General features: G+C 39.2%; 2 protein-coding genes across 2 annotated transcripts; both read left to right on the top strand.

The window, feature by feature from the left end:
* Window positions 1-8,064: 8,064 nt before the first annotated feature.
* LOC5497501 (olfactory receptor 1D2) lies at window positions 8,065-12,603 on the top strand. Its single transcript, XM_032377499.2, has 2 exons — window positions 8,065-9,030; window positions 9,298-12,603. Exon 2 carries the CDS (start codon window positions 11,394-11,396, stop codon window positions 12,408-12,410), a length of 1,017 nt encoding a protein of 338 aa, XP_032233390.2. The 5' UTR covers window positions 8,065-9,030; window positions 9,298-11,393; the 3' UTR covers window positions 12,411-12,603.
* A 1,457-nt stretch (window positions 12,604-14,060) lies between these two features.
* On the top strand, window positions 14,061-19,411 carry LOC125561219 (5-hydroxytryptamine receptor 1D-like). The gene is made up of 2 exons (XM_048724975.1): window positions 14,061-15,349; window positions 15,617-19,411. Exon 2 carries the CDS (start codon window positions 17,689-17,691, stop codon window positions 18,703-18,705), a length of 1,017 nt encoding a protein of 338 aa, XP_048580932.1. The 5' UTR covers window positions 14,061-15,349; window positions 15,617-17,688; the 3' UTR covers window positions 18,706-19,411.
* The last annotated feature ends 307 nt before the right edge of the window (window positions 19,412-19,718 follow it).

The following is a 19,718-nucleotide window of genomic DNA, read 5'->3' as shown; positions in this document are numbered from 1 at the left end:
CTTTTATGTGTTTTTTGTTCAAAGTTCGTATGTTCACAGAAAAAAAAGGCAGTATTTAATGAGAAAATATGCGGATTCAAATGGACTGAAGTCTTTTAGGAACCGTTTTGTCTGAAGTACGAGTCGATAGTAAAATCTACCCTAGTGTTCGTGAATCCCGCCCGTCGCAACAGCTAAAAAGAGGACTCTAGAGGAGGACTATGGAGGATCTACATTACCATTGTATATTCATTCACGTCTATATTTATGTAAGGAGATCCTGAGAAGAAAGGGCCTTGATGTCTGTTTTCAGCTATAAAAATCATTCGCTTGTGTCGACGAGTTCCTTGCTAGCAGAAATTCGACAACTTCACAGTTTACAACAAAAGCGAACAACACAACCACAACAGAAAGCGAAAAATAAAACTGCCAAGGTGAGTTTTGACGACGATTTGTATTGAGAATATGAAAGTTATTTTTCTTTTATTGTTTTGCTTTTATAATGCTCGTTTGTTCGTTTTTTTCCCCATAACCAATCGCTCAGACTAAAACACCGTACCAGCTTTAGTTTGACGTCAAGATGCCATATCAAAGTCATATTATATCCTTGTTTTGATGTAAATACGTAAATACTTACAAGTTCTATAAATTCAGGCGTATATTCCTCACGGTAAGTAAGAATTTAACTACAGAAATACGTAGTAGTCTAGTTACTGTAATAATGCCACTTAGCTTGTTGGATTTATACATTTGTTTCTAGAGTTTGCTTTGAGAATTCGTGGTCTAATCAAACATGTTGAGCATAACACATCCTTTGATATTCTTCGTTCTCTCTATACTTTATTGACTGCGTTGAGATATTTAATAAAGGCTGACAAATATTATCCTGTAATATATTGCTAAAGAAGACCTTTCTTGTCTGTATATTCTGTGTATTTAGTCTTTTCAAAGATACAGCAACATTTTTTCAACATTATCATAACTACTTTAACTTTACAATTACAAAAGAGTTTTCTCTTCGAAAAAAGAAATGCAACCCTTATTACCTATATTGTTTTTGCTTTTATATTGTCTGCATCTTGCATTCTTTCTAATGTGTTTATTTATTACCATCATATGCTAATCTTTTTATGGCTAAAGTTGAAAAGGAAATCATAGACTCTTCTCCAGTTAAGCCTTTTTTATGGCGTAGGTATATCGATGACATTTTCATGATCTGGACTGAAGGTGAGGACGCTCTGAGAGAGTTTATGGCTCACATGAACTCTATACATAGAACTATAAAATTTACGTTTGAGTGGTCCACTAGTCAGGTAAATTTTTTGGATGTTTCACTTACTCTTAGGGATGGGTTAACATCTACAGATCTGTATAGTAAGCCTACTGATAAGCATCAATATCTTTTTCATACGTCCTGTCATCCGTCTGCTTGTAAGAAAGGCATTCCTTTTGGGCAGGCACTACGTATTCGTAGGATATGTTCGGAAGACTCTTCTTTCGAAAAGAGGGTATTAGAGTTACAAGGTTATTTAGTTGATAGGGGTTATGACAGCAGGTTTGTGGGGAGGGAAGTTGACCGGGTTAGACGTATTCCTAGGGACGACACATTGAAAGACAGGCGTAAAGGTAAGAATGATCGTGTACCTTTTGTAGTCACTTTTCATCCAGCTTTACCTAATTTACCTGGTATTCTTCGTTATTTACAGCCAGTTCTAGAATCTTCTAGTAGATGTAGGGGTGCTATTGGTAGGGTACCTATGGTGGCTTATAGGAAACCTAGGAGTTTAAAGGATATGTTAGTGCACTTCTCTCTTAAAGAGGATAGTACTCAGGTTAGAGGTTGTGGTAAGTGTGGCGATAAAAGGTGTAGAGTGTGTAACTTTCTTAAGACAGGGCGGGAGTTTCGCAGTACAGTTACTAATAAGAAATATGTCGTTAATTTTGACTTGGACTGTAACTCAGATTTTGTTGTTTATCTAATTACTTGCTCTATGTGTAGCAAGCAATACGTAGGGTCTACTATCAATAGTTTTAGGAAGCGTTTTAATAATCATAAAAGTAGGTTAAATAAGCACCCTAGTTTACCGGTTAGTGAAAGAGTTAAGGATGACCTTATCTATCAACATTTTCATTGCGACAATCATTTAGGTCTTAATAATGTTATGGTACAACTTATAGATAAGTGTAACTCTGAGGCTCAGCTTAGGGAAAGGGAAGGCCAGTGGGCTTATCGGCTTAAGTCTATCTACCCGCGGGGTCTTAATAGTGATGACTTTTTTTGTAGTAGGAACCCACGTAGAAATGTGTAAATTCTTTTTATCCATAGCGCGCGCTATTCTAGAAAATGCGCGTTTTTGTCAGTTGTAATGTTTTTGCGTCTCGCGCCACTATTCTGATGTAAATAAGCTTGTAACGATTCACCTTCTTCAGTCTGCCCTAAAGAAGTCTTATTAAAGACGAAAATTTGGCAGAGTCGATTTCCAGTTTTTGGTGTATTGTAATGCATGACTGTAATATCCTTGATGATGGAGTATTACCAGTATGTGATAGACAAAACTTCCATATGGCACCTGAAATGTATAACTGTATCATTATATCTTTGGAATGCTGTTTCATTCATTATTTTTTCTTTGCAAGGGCAAAGCTCTATACTTCTATAAAGGGAAGAGGTTTTGATTAGATCAAAGTTACTAAAATTATATAAAGATAACAACAAACTTGTGCTTTTTCAATAATAAATTTGTAAAGAAAACAGTTTTATATCAATCCTAAAGGTAATAGGGAAAGGGAAAAATACTAGGAAAGTGCTCAGTCAAGTTATTATTGCATTATTGTTATAAATGTTTTAGAATAGAGTAACATTTTTTCAAATAGAGTCACATTTCTCCCTTTTCTCCACTCCCCATTGACTTTTTGTTTATTTGTATATTTATTCCTCTCTGCCCCCAACATAGATCAATGAACATGGTTTGGTTTGAAATTAGAAACTTTCAGTAATTTAGGATTTGCCTCCATTGCATTCATTTTTTAGTAGCCTGTATGAGTGGATCCAAAGTTTCTAAAAATAAGGCCAAAGGGTGGGTGCACCAATATGTAATGCATGTCAGGAGGTACATTTGTGGAGTTTAATTTCAACACCTTCTGAATAATCAGTTGCATTACGTGAAAACTACAGTATGGCATCTAATTCTTTGGAATACTGTTACATCTTTGATATATTCTTCACAAGGTCAAAGCTTGTTAGAATTCTATTTTGATAAAAAAAACAATATATATATATATAGTGGAGTTAAATAAGAGGGAAAATAAGAATTGACCATTAGACTCTTGAAAATCATTCTCGTCACCTTAGACACCTAAACTTTGACAGCCTTTTTCACACCAAGGTTTAGTATTTGTTAACTTTCATACTGCATATTAAATATTATTAAATGAGTTCTTGCTTGATACATTTGGAGGGGCCAATGCAACAGACCCATACCGAGAATTTTTCTTGGGGGGGGGGGGGGGGGGGTGAGAAATAAAAAAAAAGTGGACCTTACATTTCCGGGGGTGGGGGGGAGTTCTCTGATAAAAATCTGACCGCGCCGTATTTCCAGGGGAGGTTTAATGTCGGATTTGGCTACATACCAGAGTGAGTTTTGTCTACAAATAATAGCACGCCTATTGAGAACCGAAAGTGTTCCTTTGGCCAGCTTATGTTGAGTGCAGGGGCGAAGGGGGGTATAGGGATAGCGATGTTACACAAGTATTACGATTTCTTTTCGAATAACGGTATTCGATATCGAATAAGTCAACTCAAGAGCAAATGACTACTACGCTCATTGTTTAAACTTGAAAAAGTCCTGTTTTTTACGATTTATTATCCTAAGCGAGCAAATACAATAACAGTTACAGTTCCAAATTCACAAATGTACCAGCGTCGTAGCCTCGTGGCCGTCTAGACTCGTCACGCTCGTGTTAGCCCCATCAAACGCAACATAGCGTGACGAGTCCAGTGTCACGGAGGAAAATAAGCCGCAATAAAGAATAGCGTTACCTGGGATAGCTTTACATTTTATTTTAGTAAGTCGCCGACCTTCCTGAAGTTAATGGACAGTCAAAAGCATGTTTTGTTAACTTAAACGATTTATCTTGACAGAGTAACTTTAACCGTTCGGCTAAGGTTCCTCTGAAATGGGAGAGTAGTGAATTAGAAAATGACCCTTGGCACAGTGGAAAAGTGGGAGTGGCGCGTCCCTTTTCAAGTGGTACTTGAGAATCGGGATTTGGCCACCAATTCTCGTTCCGTACTTCTTAACGAAGTAAGGAAAGTTAGGTCTGACTGCACACAGGGTTTACCCTAAGTAGGCTTCAGACCTAGCCGTCGGTAGAATTAGGTTTTAGTACATTTTAAGACTTTGACTGCAAAAATACTCGGAATGCTGTCAATCATATAAATCACGTGTTTCACTTGTCATTCGCACTAGCAGTGTAACAAGTTAATGTGTGACCATCGGTAGCCGTAGCAACATTTTAAACATAACGTATGTCACGGTAGCCCAAGGGTAACAAACTGACACGCCCATGGGTGTAGTTCCTCGGACGCCCATTGGCTAAGCCCTTATCGGAACATGTCCAAAAAGCTTCCCATGGCTGTCAGTGTCGGACTACCTAAGGGATGCCGCCATAGGAGTATATAAAAAGGGGGCTTACCGGAGCCCCATTACACATGTGAGCAGAGCTTGTAAGAACGACATTAAAGCCCGGTACCGTCCCCACTACAGTCTCAAGTCGTCTCGTTAGAGTAGGCATTTCAGTACTGAAGCCCCATTACACATGTGAGCAGAGCTTGTAGGAACGACATTAAAGCCCGGTACCGTCCCCACTACAATCTCAAGTCGTCTCATTACACATGTGAAAATACTTATTTTTGTCTGCACAGGTACACAAGAAGGACACATTTGGCATACGCCATTTGCACACTAAAACTGCGAGCGCTTGTTTTACAGTATGTTTTTTTTGTTATAGTCCATTCAATCTACGTAAAAAAAAAGGGCCAACATCGGACTAATTGCAACACAAGGTTTTTTAACGGTATTTTGCAAAGAAAGTATCCCTCTATAACATACTAAAAGTCTAAAAAAAATCGGAGCAGGCAAACCCCGAAAAACGGGATCGAATTTTCAAATACAAGGCTTGTTTGAAAAACCACAGGGTTCCCAAATCATGTATATCACGAAAAAAAGACTTACTTTATAAAAAAGGAATTCATACCACTATAGATTACTAGAGATATATGTTTCTACAAGATTAGGATAAAAAAAAAACATTTAAAGTAGTCCAGTTATTTTGGGTGAAATGCACACGGATATTTTAGATCCTTATCGCCACCACTTTTATATTGCAGACATTTCGATATCATAAATAATTAAACGTGATAAAATCAGGTAAGTGGCTCTTAATAATAATAATGCCATTGATTCAATATAAAACAAGAAAGTATATGGACACATTACTTATAATATAATCATTCTCATGGTATCGTTTTTTTCGTGAAAATAGATTCTTTAATGTTGGAAGTTTTTATGATTTCTTTACAACTAACACCCTGTTACAGGTTCTTAAACTCTAGGTTCTTACTCGTGGGTGCAGATTAAACCCATGGAATCCGTGATTTCGATTGAGAGGGAATTATTACACGATGACCCTTTGCATTACCCGTCGTAGGGCGAACACGCTAGATTGTTCATGCGGCAGGAGCACTAAACGTGCTGCAGTCCTGGAGTTCTCTCAAGGTCTGTTAAGGGTTCACCCTGTCGTTGACCAACATCTAGGCTCAAACTTCAGACCGTCTTTCTATCGCCTTTCCATTGGTTGACTTGATAGAATGCTGGGACTTTGAACTGTGGAACATGGCTGCTGTTGGAGTTGGGGATTTTGTGGTTCTCTTAGCTATCCTGTTAACAGCAGCTTGTGCGCGGATGTAGGGTGAGGAGACAAGCTTCTTGAACGATGCCCCATTCCTAAACGTATTCATGGAAGGTGGTATCACAGCTAAGACAACGAACGCATGGATAAAAATAAAAAAATAAAATGAGAAATATAAATAACATCAAAACTTTTCCCCAGCAGCGCATTCATGGCTGTCATTCCCACACCTTCATGTTCTGTCGAGAAGCCATCGGCGTTACCGATCAAAACACCACGATACGGTTACAGCAGGAGTTTAACCTTCGTAAAATAACGAAGGGGCGGATACAAGGGGGGGCTGGATTGGGTGGATATCCACCCCCCTTTTTGAATAACAAAAAATTAAAAAGTCGCTTTGTTTGAAGAGAATAAATGTCTGAGGGACGGGAGGTACTCTCCAATTTCCTTCGCCTTCTTGGCGACAAATCCAATTCAGCCTGAAGTATTGTAAGATCTATGTAATGACCTACCAAGAACCACTGGATCAGTTATAAGCCGTCTATCCGGCCATTATCCACCCCCCATTTTGAAATCCTGGACCCGCCCCTCTAATGGGTCGACTTCCTTGGGCCAGGGTATTCAGTGTAGAAGAGAACCTCCATCCAATACATACTGTAGCAAGGTGGATGGTGTTTTGGTATCCATCCAATGTGGACCAAATGACCTCGGCCAAAACAGGCTTCTGCATCACTCTCATCATAAAGTCTTACAATGCTGGAGGAAAACTCCAGAGCTCAAAGGAGAAATGTTGTTCATGGCCTTCTGGGGATGAGCTAGAATTGAGCGCTGAAACGACAGCTGTAACGTATACGACGTCATTGTCAATAGGAACTGCCGATTGCAAGGTTGTGCTATCTGCTTATTACAAGATCTCTTCTCGGTCACTTTAGCGCTATCAACATTAAATGCGCTTTCGGCTTAGGCACCCATGCATGTGTTTTTCAGTGTAGAGTCTTGCAAAAAGGGAGATCTTTCCGCAAGAACTTTCAGAAATGTCTACAAGCATCGTGATGGTGACAAAATTTATATTTTTTTACAAATTTGTTTAGAGGATAAGCCCCTTCAGACTCCGTCTGATATCACTGTGGTCCTGCATTTAAAACCACACTTTATAGTTATAATTGAAAGCATTGGGTTGCAGAAAGATAACGATAAACTTGAGATCGACGCCATTAAAATCAAACAAACTCATATTAATGATAATAATTACATGATGTGTAGAAACCTGTGGATTTTGCCAAAAATAGATAAGCTATATCAGATAACGTTGATTTTTATCCAGATCGTGTAGAAATATATATTTCTTATCATTTATAGTGGCATAAATGTATGTATATTTTTCGTGATTTCCATGAATTGGGATTCCTGTGCTTTTTCATACAAGCCTTGTATGTGGAAATTCGATCCCGTTTTTTGGGGTGTTTGCTTGCTCCGATTTTTTTTTAGACTTTTAGTATGTTATAAAAGGGGACTTAAATAATACAAAAACGTTGAAAAACCGATCTTAAACCGTAGATTGACTGGACTATTACTTATCCGGAACTTTCAACTGAATTTTTTTTACAAATTACGAAATAACGAAGCACATTTGCGCTTAGTGATGTTTTTTTTTTCAGCAAGTCACAACGGAATGAGTTGAAGCAAACAAACAAACAAACAAAATTCAATAGATGATTTCGAAAATAAATCGTAATCCCTACCCCCATAACCCCTTTCGCCCCTGCATTCAAAATATGCTGGTTCCGCCGGTTCCGCCGGTTCCGCTTTTTAGTAATGCCGTTTAGAGGCTTAGAGGTAATGCGATGTGTTTCAGAAATCAATGTTGACGTCCAGAAATGCTTTTGTGTTAGTCTAATAGCTTAACCCGAATCCCTAGGGACATTTGCACGCATGTTCTGTGTAGCGGCCGTTAAGATATTGTGGGCTCGTAAACATGGCGGAGACAAGGACGATTCATGAATGGCCCGTGGAAATCGGCGCGTAATTCGAATTAAACGCAAATGTTGGTCAAATTTTCGCGAGATTCAGCTGCTCGTATGCTTCTAGATTTGTAAGGTATAATTCTAATTTAAGTGTCTAAACATTTTTTTGCCTTTGAATTTTACGATATATGAGGTAATCGGAGAAATTTATTTTTCTGCTTAGAGTTTCTCATTATCACCGGCCATCTTATTTCCGATTTGAATTCAAAAGGTGTCAATTGGGGCGGTCCTTACCCTTTTATAGCGATTTTAAGAAAATGCGAGCATCGTTTATTTTCATGCTGTGAGTAGGCATATTACGAAAATGCAAATCGTTTTTAGGCGAGTGTATTAAAGGTTGTGGTACATGTGTTCTTTTCTAAAAAAAATGCTTTTATTTGATAAGCTAAAAAGCGATCAATTCAAGCGGCCCTGTAAATTAGTCAGCTCACCGCCCGTTCGTGTGGGCTCAATTGCCGTGTTAATGACCAAATAAGTCCAAGTTTAAGCAGGTGTGCCATTGACAGTGATAAACACGAATAAATATAGGCGAACACACCTTAAGGTAATCGCAAATAAACCTGGACAATATAAAACACCGATTCGTGGCGTAAACAAGACAGACGAAGAACCTCCCGAGTCAGATGAAATAGTTGAACGAAGTGCCGACAAAAAGTATTCTAGCGAACAATCAACACAGGTTTGCTGTCTAAAGATTTATTTGCTTTCTTGGGATTTTTATCGCAGCTTGAGCTCAGGATGCAAAGTTATATATATATATATATATATATATATACTTTGGGAATCATCAGTGTTTAGCTGATAAGATCGGCGATCTTTAAGACTCATCTCAATAACTAATTGAAATCTGCTTTGACAAAGTTTTTTGGTCGAGCAATATCTGGCTCAAGTCAAGGGTGGTTTTGATTGTAAAAATGATCTTATCATGGACTTGAAAAAAGTCTACAACAAAAAGATAGCTTTATTTTCTATTGACATTGTTTCGTAAATAAGCTGATACAAGGCCTCTGGCTAGGCATGATATGGATAGCTCAGCGAACACCACATGGTATAACCAGACCTTGAATGCTAACCCGCACCAGTCAGTCTATCTCCAGTTAGCCGTCCTAATTTTCGGGTATGTATTCACCTCAACCGGAACTCTAGTGAACTCTTTCATGCTGGTGGTATTTGTATTCAGCAAGGATCTGTACTCGCCCGAGATGCTCCACTTGGCTAATATATCCCTCACAGATCTGACGTTTGGAGTAGAAGGCCTCGTCTTTGCGTATATGAACCAAACAGGGACTCTCAAGTCTGAATTCTCTTGCAACTGTTTCGTATTCTTTCTCTATATGAATAGTATTTCATCTATACTAAATATTACCATGTTGACAATTAATAGGCTTGTGAGCGTGCTAAAACCGCTCACCTATCAGACACTGCTCACAACTTAACGGACCCTGGTCGCTCTGAGTATTGCTTGGGTGGTCAGTGTTCTCCACGGCCTCACGGCATCACTAACCCTGCCAACAGATTCGTGGCACTTCAACTTCTCAGACAGCAGATGCATCCTTCATAGCCGCTTCTCCACCTACCATAACTTGTACAACTTGTTACTAGTTACACTCAATACGTGTATCATGATAGCGGCGTACACTTATATCCTGAAAACGGCACTGAAACACAAGCGAAGAACATTCATGGCGTATTATGTCAAGGGCGAAACAGGGACGGCTAGGGCTTCCATGAGCAATGCGAGCGTCACTCAAAACCGCCAGGCGCGTTTGACAGACCTGCGAGGCACTAAGACTGCGGGCATTATCTGTTTTGTCCAAGTAGCGGTGTGGTATCCTTATCTATTGATAGCCTTCTTGGGAAGTCTGCAAAAAGACACTGACAATACCGTGAAAAGAGTGAATATTGGGTTTCTTGGACCGTTTTTAGGGTGTTTAGTAAACCCTCTGGTTTACACCGTTAGGGATAAGAACATTCGCATTGCTTGTAGGAAGATGTTCCGTGTTTGCATGATAAGAGCGAGGTTTCTTTGTCCGTGTTAAATTGGATAGAGGGACTGTGTCTGAATAACACTATCAAGTACATGGATGATATACTCTTTTTTTATAATAACCTTTTTAATAAGAACGTCCAGCCAGAGATTTCACGAAATTTTAAGAACATGCCGAGGCTAAGATAGCAGCAAAATATTGCTTTGTTAGTTTAAAATGCAGAATCAAATTAGTAATAACCCTTTTTATTGCTATCATTTGTGTAATTCTCTCCCGTTTAGAGGCTTAGAGGTAATGCGATGTGTTTCAGAAATCAATGTTGACGTCCAGAAATGCTTTTGTGTTAGTCTAATAGCTTAACCCGAATCCCTAGGGACATTTGCACGCATGTTCTGTGTAGCGGCCGTTAAGATATTGTGGGCTCGTAAACATGGCGGAGACAAGGACGATTCATGAATGGCCCGTGGAAATCGGCGCGTAATTCGAATTAAACGCAAATGTTGGTCAAATTTTCGCGAGATTCAGCTGCTCGTATGCTTCTAGATTTGTAAGGTATAATTCTAATTTAAGTGTCTAAACATTTTTTTGCCTTTGAATTTTACGATATATGAGGTAATCGAAGAAATTTATTTTTCTGCTTAGAGTTTCTCATTATCACCGGCCATCTTATTTCCGATTTGAATTCAAAAGGTGTCAATTGGGGCGGTCCTTACCCTTTTATAGCGATTTTAAGAAAATGCGAGCATCGTTTATTTTCATGCTGTGAGTAGGCATATTACGAAAATGCAAATCGTTTTTAGGCGAGTGTATTAAAGGTTGTGGTACATGTGTTCTTTTCTAAAAAAAAATGCTTTTATTTGATAAGCTAAAAAGCGATCAATTCAAGCGGCCCTGTAAATTAGTCAGCTCACCGCCCGTTCGTGTGGGCTCAATTGCCGTGTTAATGACCAAATAAGTCCAAGTTTAAGCAGGTGTGCCATTGACAGTGATAAACACGAATAAATATAGGCGAACACACCTTAAGGTAATCGCAAATAAACCTGGACAATATAAAACACCGATTCGTGGCGTAAACAAGACAGACGAAGAACCTCCCGAGTCAGATGAAATAGTTGAACGAAGTGCCGACAAAAAGTATTCTAGCGAACAATCAACACAGGTTTGCTGTCTAAAGATTTATTTGCTTTCTTGGGATTTTTATCGCAGCTTGAGCTCAGGATGCAAAGTTATATATATATATATATACTTTGGGAATCAACAGTGTTTAGCTGATAAGATCAGCGATCTTTAAGACTCATCTCAATAACTAATTGAAATCTGCTTTGACAAAGTGTTTTGGTCGAGCAATATCTGGCTCAAGTCAAGGGTGGTTTTGATTGTATAACTGATCTTATCATGGACTTGAAAAAAGTCTAAAACAAAAAGATAGCTTTATTTTCTATTGACATTGCTTCGTAAATAAGCTGATACAAGGCCTCTGGCTAGGCATGATATGGATAGCTCAGCGAACACCACATGGTATAACCAGACCTTGAATGCTAACCCGCACCAGTCATTCTATCTCCAGTTAGCCGTCCTAATTTTCGGGTATGTATTCACCTCAACCGGAACACTAGTGAACTCTTTCATGCTGGTGGTATTTGTATTCAGCAAGGATCTGTACTCGCCCGAGATGCTCCACTTGGCTAATATATCCCTCACAGATCTGACATTTGGAGTAGAAGGCCTCGTCTTTGCGTATATGAACCAAACAGGGACTCTCAAGTCTGAATTCTCTTGCAACTGCTTCGTATTCTTTCTCTATATGAATAGTATTTCATCTATACTAAATATTACCATGTTGACAATTAATAGGCTTGTGAGCGTGCTAAAACCGCTCACCTATCAGACACTGCTCACAACTAAACGGACCCTGGTCGCTCTGAGTATTGCTTGGGTGGTCAGTGTTCTCCACGGCCTCACGGCAACACTAACCCTGCCAACAGATTCGTGGCACTTCAACTTCTCAGACAGCAGATGCATCCTTCATAGCCGCTTCTCCACCTACCATTACTTGTACAACTTGTTACTAGTTACACTCAATACGTGTATCATGATAGCGGCGTACACTTATATCCTGAAAACGACACTGAAACACAAGCGAAGAACATTCATGGCGTACTATGTCAAGGGCGAAACAGGGACGGCTAGGGCTTCCATGAGCAATGCGAGCGTCACTCAAAACCGCCAGGCGCGTTTGACAGACCTGCGAGGCACTAAGACTGCGGGCATTATCTGTTTTGTCCAAGTAGCGGTGTGGTATCCTTATCTATTGATAGCCTTCTTGGGAAGTCTGCAAAAAGACACTGACAATACCGTGAAAAGAGTGAATATTGGGTTTCTTGGACCGTTTTTAGGGTGTTTAGTAAACCCTCTGGTTTACACCGTTAGGAATAAGAACATTCGCATTGCTTGTAGAAAGATGTTCCGTGTTTGCATGATAAGAGCGAGGTTTCTTTGTCCGTGTTAAATTGGATAGAGGGACTGTGTCTGAATAACACTATCAAGTACATGGATGATATACTCTTTTTTTATAATAACCTTTTTAATAAGAACGTTCAACCTGAGATTTCACGAAATTTTAAGAACATGCCGAGGCTAAGATAGCAGCAAAATATTGCTTTGTTAGTTTAAAATGCAGAATCAAATTAATAAAAACCTTTTTTATTGCTATCATTTGTGTAATTCTCTTCCTAATAATTAATTGGGTACTATATTTTTATACACTAAAATTTAAGAACATCGTTAAGAACATTTCCAGCCTTAAGGAGATTCGATACTGTTTCCCAATCCCCAAACACCCAGTCAATGACAACTCGTATCATTTGCTACATGGATCGGAATAATCAATCTATTTGGCCGTGTCATGTATCTATGGACGAACTCTATAAAAATGCAAAGCTTGCTTACATTAATGTTTCCGTGGGAACGGAACAGTGAATTCTCAAATCGTTGTCGCCGCGAAGCTCGGAGGCTCTGGTACCCAGGGTAATCCTCTAATGCCAGTGCATCATTTAGATAGAAATATGTACAACCACAGGCGCTCCAAGTTCAGTGGTCTTCTCGTATGAAACCGCTTTGATACTGAGGTTTATATATATATGGACATAGAAACGTATTAAAAATAAAATAATTATTAGAATTAGCTATCTGCTTATTACAAGATCTCTTCTCGGTCACTTTAGCGCTATCAACATTAAATGCGCTTTCGGCTTAGGCACCCCTGCATGTGTTTTTCAGTGTACAGTCTTGCAAAAAGGGAGATCTTTCCGCAAGAACTTTCAGAAATGTCTACAAGCATCGTGATGGTGACAAAATTTATATTTTTTTACAAATTTGTTTAGAGGATAAGCCCCTTCAGACTCCGTCTGATATCACTGTGGTCCTGCATTTAAAACCACACTTTATAGTTATAATTGAAAGCATTGGGTTGCAGAAAGATAACGATAAACTTGAGATCGACGCCATTAAAATCAAACAAACTCATATTGATGATAATAATTACATGATGTGTAGAAACCTGTGGATTTTGCCAAAAATAGATAAGCTATATCAGATAACGTTGATTTTTATCCAGATCGTGTAGAAATATATATTTCTTATCACTTATAGTGGCATAAATGTATGTATATTTTTCGTGATTTCCATGAATTGGGATTCCTGTGCTTTTTCATACAAGCCTTGTATGTGGAAATTCGATCCCGTTTTTCGGGGTGTTTGCTTGCTCCGATTTTTTTTTAGACTTTTAGTATGTTAGGGGACTTAAATAATACAAAAACGTTGAAAAACCGATCTTAAACCGTAGATTGACTGGACTATTACTTATCCGGAACTTTCAACTGATTTTTTTTTACAAATTACGAAATAACGAAATAACGTAGCATATTTGCGCTTAGTGATGTTTTTTTTTTCAGCAAGTCACAACGGAATGAGTGGAAGCAAACAAACAAACAAACAAAATTCAATAGATAATTTCGAAAATAAATCGTAATCCCTACCCCCATAACCCCTTTCGCCCCTGCATTCAAAATATGCTGGTTCCGCCGGTTCCGCTTTTTAGTAATGCCGTTTAGAGGCTTAGAGGTAATGCGATGTGTTTCAGAAATCAATGTTGACGTCCAGAAACGCTTTTGTGTTAGTCTAATAGCTTAACCCGAATCCCTAGGGACATTTGCACGCATGTTCTGTGTAGCGGCCGTTAAGATATTGTGGGCTCGTAAACATGGCGGAGACAAAAACGATTCATGAATGGCCCTTGGAAATCGGCGCGTAATTCGAATTCAACGCAAATGTTGGTCAAATTTTCGCGAGATTCAGCTGCTCGTATGCTTCTAGATTTGATTTGTAAGGTATAATTCTAATTTAAGTGTCTAAACATTTTTTTGCCTTTGAATTTTACGATATATGAGGTAATCGAAGAAATTTATTTTTCTGCTTAGAGTTTCTCATTACCACCGGCCATCTTATTTCCGATTTGAATTCAAAAGGTGTCAATTGGGGCGGTCCTTACCCTTTTATAGCGATTTTAAGAAAATGCGAGCATCGTTTATTTTCATGCTGTGAGTAGGCATATTACGAAAATGCAAATCGTTTTTAGGCGAGTGTATTAAAGGTTGTGGTACATGTGTTCTTTTCTAAAAAAAATGCTTTTATTTGATAAGCTAAAAAGCGATCAATTCAAGCGGCCCTGTAAATTAGTCAGCTCACCGCCCGTTCGTGTGGGCTCAATTGCCGTGTTAATGACCAAATAAGTCCAAGTTTAAGCAGGTGTGCCATTGACAGTGATAAACACGAATAAATATAGGCGAACACACCTTAAGGTAATCGCAAATAAACCTGGACAATATAAAACACCGATTCGTGGCGTAAACAAGACAGACGAAGAACCTCCCGAGTCAGATGAAATAGTTGAACGAAGTGCCGACAAAAAGTATTCTAGCGAACAATCAACACAGGTTTGCTGTCTAAAGATTTATTTGCTTTCTTGGGATTTTTATCGCAGCTTGAGCTCAGGATGCAAAGTTATATATATATATATATATATATATATATATATATATATATATACTTTGGGAATCATCAGTGTTTAGCTGATAAGATCGGCGATCTTTAAGACTCATCTCAATAACTAATTGAAATCTGCTTTGACAAAGTTTTTTGGTCGAGCAATATCTGGCTCAAGTCAAGGGTGGTTTTGATTGTAAAAATGATCTTATCATGGACTTGAAAAAAGTCTACAACAAAAAGATAGCTTTATTTTCTATTGACATTGTTTCGTAAATAAGCTGATACAAGGCCTCTGGCTAGGCATGATATGGATAGCTCAGCGAACACCACATGGTATAACCAGACCTTGAATGCTAACCCGCACCAGTCAGTCTATCTCCAGTTAGCCGTCCTAATTTTCGGGTATGTATTCACCTCAACCGGAACTCTAGTGAACTCTTTCATGCTGGTGGTATTTGTATTCAGCAAGGATCTGTACTCGCCCGAGATGCTCCACTTGGCTAATATATCCCTCACAGATCTGACGTTTGGAGTAGAAGGCTTCGTCTTTGCGTATATGAACCAAACAGGGACTCTCAAGTCTGAATTCTCTTGCAACTGTTTCGTATTCTTTCTCTATATGAATAGTATTTCATCTATACTAAATATTACCATGTTGACAATTAATAGGCTTGTGAGCGTGCTAAAACCGCTCACCTATCAGACACTGCTCACAACTTAACGGACCCTGGTCGCTCTGAGTATTGCTTGGGTGGTCAGTGTTCTCCACGGCCTCACGGCAACACTAACCCTGCCAACAGATTCGTGGCACTTCAACTTCTCAGACAGCAGATGCATCCTTCATAGCCGCTTCTCCACCTACCATAACTTGTACAACTTGTTACTAGTTACACTCAATACGTGTATCATGATAGCGGCGTACACTTATATACTGAAAACGGCACTGAAACACAAGCGAAGAACATTCATGGCGTATTATGTCAAGGGCGAAACAGGGACGGCTAGGGCTTCCATGAGCAATGCGAGCGTCACTCAAAACCGCCAGGCGCGTTTGACAGACCTGCGAGGCACTAAGACTGCGGGCATTATCTGTTTTGTCCAAGTAGCGGTGTGGTATCCTTATCTATTGATAGCCTTCTTGGGAAGTCTGCAAAAAGACACTGACAATACCGTGAAAAGAGTGAATATTGGGTTTCTTGGACCGTTTTTAGGGTGTTTAGTAAACCCTCTGGTTTACACCGTTAGGAATAAGAACATTCGCATTGCTTGTAGGAAGATGTTCCGTGTTTGCATGATAAGAGCGAGGTTTCTTTGTCCGTGTTAAATTGGATAGAGGGACTGTGTCTGAATAACACTATCAAGTACATGGATGATATACTCTTTTTTTATAATAACCTTTTTAATAAGAACGTCCAGCCAGAGATTTCACGAAATTTTAAGAACATGCCGAGGCTAAGATAGCAGCAAAATATTGCTTTGTTAGTTTAAAATGCAGAATCAAATTAGTAATAACCCTTTTTATTGCTATCATTTGTGTAATTCTCTCCCGTTTAGAGGCTTAGAGGTAATGCGATGTGTTTCAGAAATCAATGTTGACGTCCAGAAATGCTTTTGTGTTAGTCTAATAGCTTAACCCGAATCCCTAGGGACATTTGCACGCATGTTCTGTGTAGCGGCCGTTAAGATATTGTGGGCTCGTAAACATGGCGGAGACAAGGACGATTCATGAATGGCCCGTGGAAATCGGCGCGTAATTCGAATTAAACGCAAATGTTGGTCAAATTTTCGCGAGATTCAGCTGCTCGTATGCTTCTAGATTTGTAAGGTATAATTCTAATTTAAGTGTCTAAACATTTTTTTGCCTTTGAATTTTACGATATATGAGGTAATCGAAGAAATTTATTTTTCTGCTTAGAGTTTCTCATTATCACCGGCCATCTTATTTCCGATTTGAATTCAAAAGGTGTCAATTGGGGCGGTCCTTACCCTTTTATAGCGATTTTAAGAAAATGCGAGCATCGTTTATTTTCATGCTGTGAGTAGGCATATTACGAAAATGCAAATCGTTTTTAGGCGAGTGTATTAAAGGTTGTGGTACATGTGTTCTTTTCTAAAAAAAAAATGCTTTTATTTGATAAGCTAAAAAGCGATCAATTCAAGCGGCCCTGTAAATTAGTCAGCTCACCGCCCGTTCGTGTGGGCTCAATTGCCGTGTTAATGACCAAATAAGTCCAAGTTTAAGCAGGTGTGCCATTGACAGTGATAAACACGAATAAATATAGGCGAACACACCTTAAGGTAATCGCAAATAAACCTGGACAATATAAAACACCGATTCGTGGCGTAAACAAGACAGACGAAGAACCTCCCGAGTCAGATGAAATAGTTGAACGAAGTGCCGACAAAAAGTATTCTAGCGAACAATCAACACAGGTTTGCTGTCTAAAGATTTATTTGCTTTCTTGGGAGTTTTATCGTAGTTTGAGCTCAGGATGCAAAGGAATCAACAGTGTTTAGCTGATAAGATCAGCGATTTTTAAGACTCATCTCAATAACTAATTGAAATCTGCTTTGACAAAGTTTTTTGGTCGAGCAATATCTGGCTCAAGTCAAGGGTGGTTTTGATTGTAAAAATGATCTTATCATGGACTTGAAAAAAGTCTACAACAAAAAGATAGCTTTATTTTCTATTGACATTGTTTCGTAAATAAGCTGATACAAGGCCTCTGGCTAGGCATGATATGGATAGCTCAGCGAACACCACATGGTATAACCAGACCTTGAATGCTAACCCGCACCAGTCAGTCTATCTCCAGTTAGCCGTCCTAATTTTCGGGTATGTATTCACCTCAACCGGAACTCTAGTGAACTCTTTCATGCTGGTGGTATTTGTATTCAGCAAGGATCTGTACTCGCCCGAGATGCTCCACTTGGCTAATATATCCCTCACAGATCTGACATTTGGAGTAGAAGGCCTCGTCTTTGCGTATATGAACCAAACAGGGACTCTCAAGTCTGAATTCTCTTGCAACTGTTTCGTATTCTTTCTCTATATGAATAGTATTTCATCTATACTAAATATTACCATGTTGACAATTAATAGGCTTGTGAGCGTGCTAAAACCGCTCACCTATCAGACACTGCTTACAACTAAACGGACCCTGGTCGCTTTGAGTATTGCTTGGGTGGTCAGTGTTCTCCACGGCCTCACGGCAACACTAACCCTGCCAACAGATTCGTGGCACTTCAACTTCTCAGACAGCAGATGCGTCCTTCATAGCCGCTTCTCCACCTACCATAACTTGTACAACTTGTTACTAGTTACACTCAATACGTGTATCATGATAGCGGCGTACACTTATATCCTGAAAACGGCACTGAAACACAAGCGAAGAACATTCATGGCGTATTATGTAAAGGGCGAAACAGGGACGGCTAGGGCTTCCATGAGCAATGCGAGCGTCACTCAAAACCGCCAGGCGCGTTTGACAGACCTGCGAGGCACTAAGACTGCGGGCATTATCTGTTTTGTCCAAGTAGCGGTGTGGTATCCTTATCTATTGATAGCCTTCTTGGGAAGTCTGCAAAAAGACACTGACAATACCGTGAAAAGAGTGAATATTGGGTTTCTTGGACCGTTTTTAGGGTGTTTAGTAAACCCTCTGGTTTACACCGTTAGGAATAAGAACATTCGCATTGCTTGTAGGAAGATGTTCCGTGTTTGCATGATAAGAGCGAGGTTTCTTTGTCCGTGTTAAATTGGATAGAGGGACTGTGTCTGAATAACACTATCAAGTACATGGATGATATACTCTTTTTTTATAATAACCTTTTTAATAAGAACGTCCAGCCAGAGATTTCACGAAATTTTAAGAACATGCCGAGGCTAAGATAGCAGCAAAATATTGCTTTGTTAGTTTAAAATGCAGAATCAAATTAGTAATAACCCTTTTTATTGCTATCATTTGTGTAATTCTCTCCCTAATAATTAATTGGGTACTATATTTTTATACACTAAAATTTAAGAACCTCGTTAAGAACATTTCCAGTCTTAAGGAGATTCGATACTGTTTCCCAATCCCCAAACACCCAGTCAATGACAACTCGTATCATTTGCTACATGGATCGGAATATCAATCTATTTGGCCGTGTCATGTATCTATGGACGAACTCTATAAAAATGCAAAGCTTGCTTACATTAATGTTTCCGTGGCAACGGAACAGTGAATTCTCAAATCGTTGTCGCAACGAAGCTCGGAGGCTCTGGTACCCAGGGTAATCCTCTAATGCCAGTGCCTCGTTTAGATAGAAATATGTACAACCACAGGCGCTCCAAGTTCAGTGGTCTTCTCGTATGAAACCGCTTTGATACTGAGGTTTATATATATATGGACATAGAAACGTATTTAAAATAAAAGAATCAGTAGTGGAATTTGTATAATAAAGGCTGAAGTCTTACAAGAAGTCTCTGTATCGTTTTATTTCCCATTTGAGCCGTTTTTGGAGTTCAGAGGAGGGTCCGCCAATGGCAGATTTAATCCACAATGATAATCCGTAACTGAACAAATTAAGAACTGCTAAGAGGACCTTGAGCCCCGTGCAAACTGCGCCAGCACCTGGAAGCATTTCTGGCGAATACTTGCTCGACTGACCACAAGACAAAGGAAATGTCAGAAAGTCCATTTCCCATTCTCACATTTCCTTTGTCCTATAGTCAGTCAAGCGACTGCTGCGCAGTTTGCACGCGGGTTAAAGGCTTGAGTCTTAAACA

The sequence above is a fragment of the Nematostella vectensis genome, chromosome 3, assembly GCF_932526225.1.
Source record: "Nematostella vectensis chromosome 3, jaNemVect1.1, whole genome shotgun sequence".
NCBI classification, from domain to species: Eukaryota; Metazoa; Cnidaria; class Anthozoa; order Actiniaria; family Edwardsiidae; genus Nematostella; species Nematostella vectensis.
Note: the sequence above shows the minus strand (reverse complement) of the source record. Positions and strands in the feature narration are given on the sequence as shown.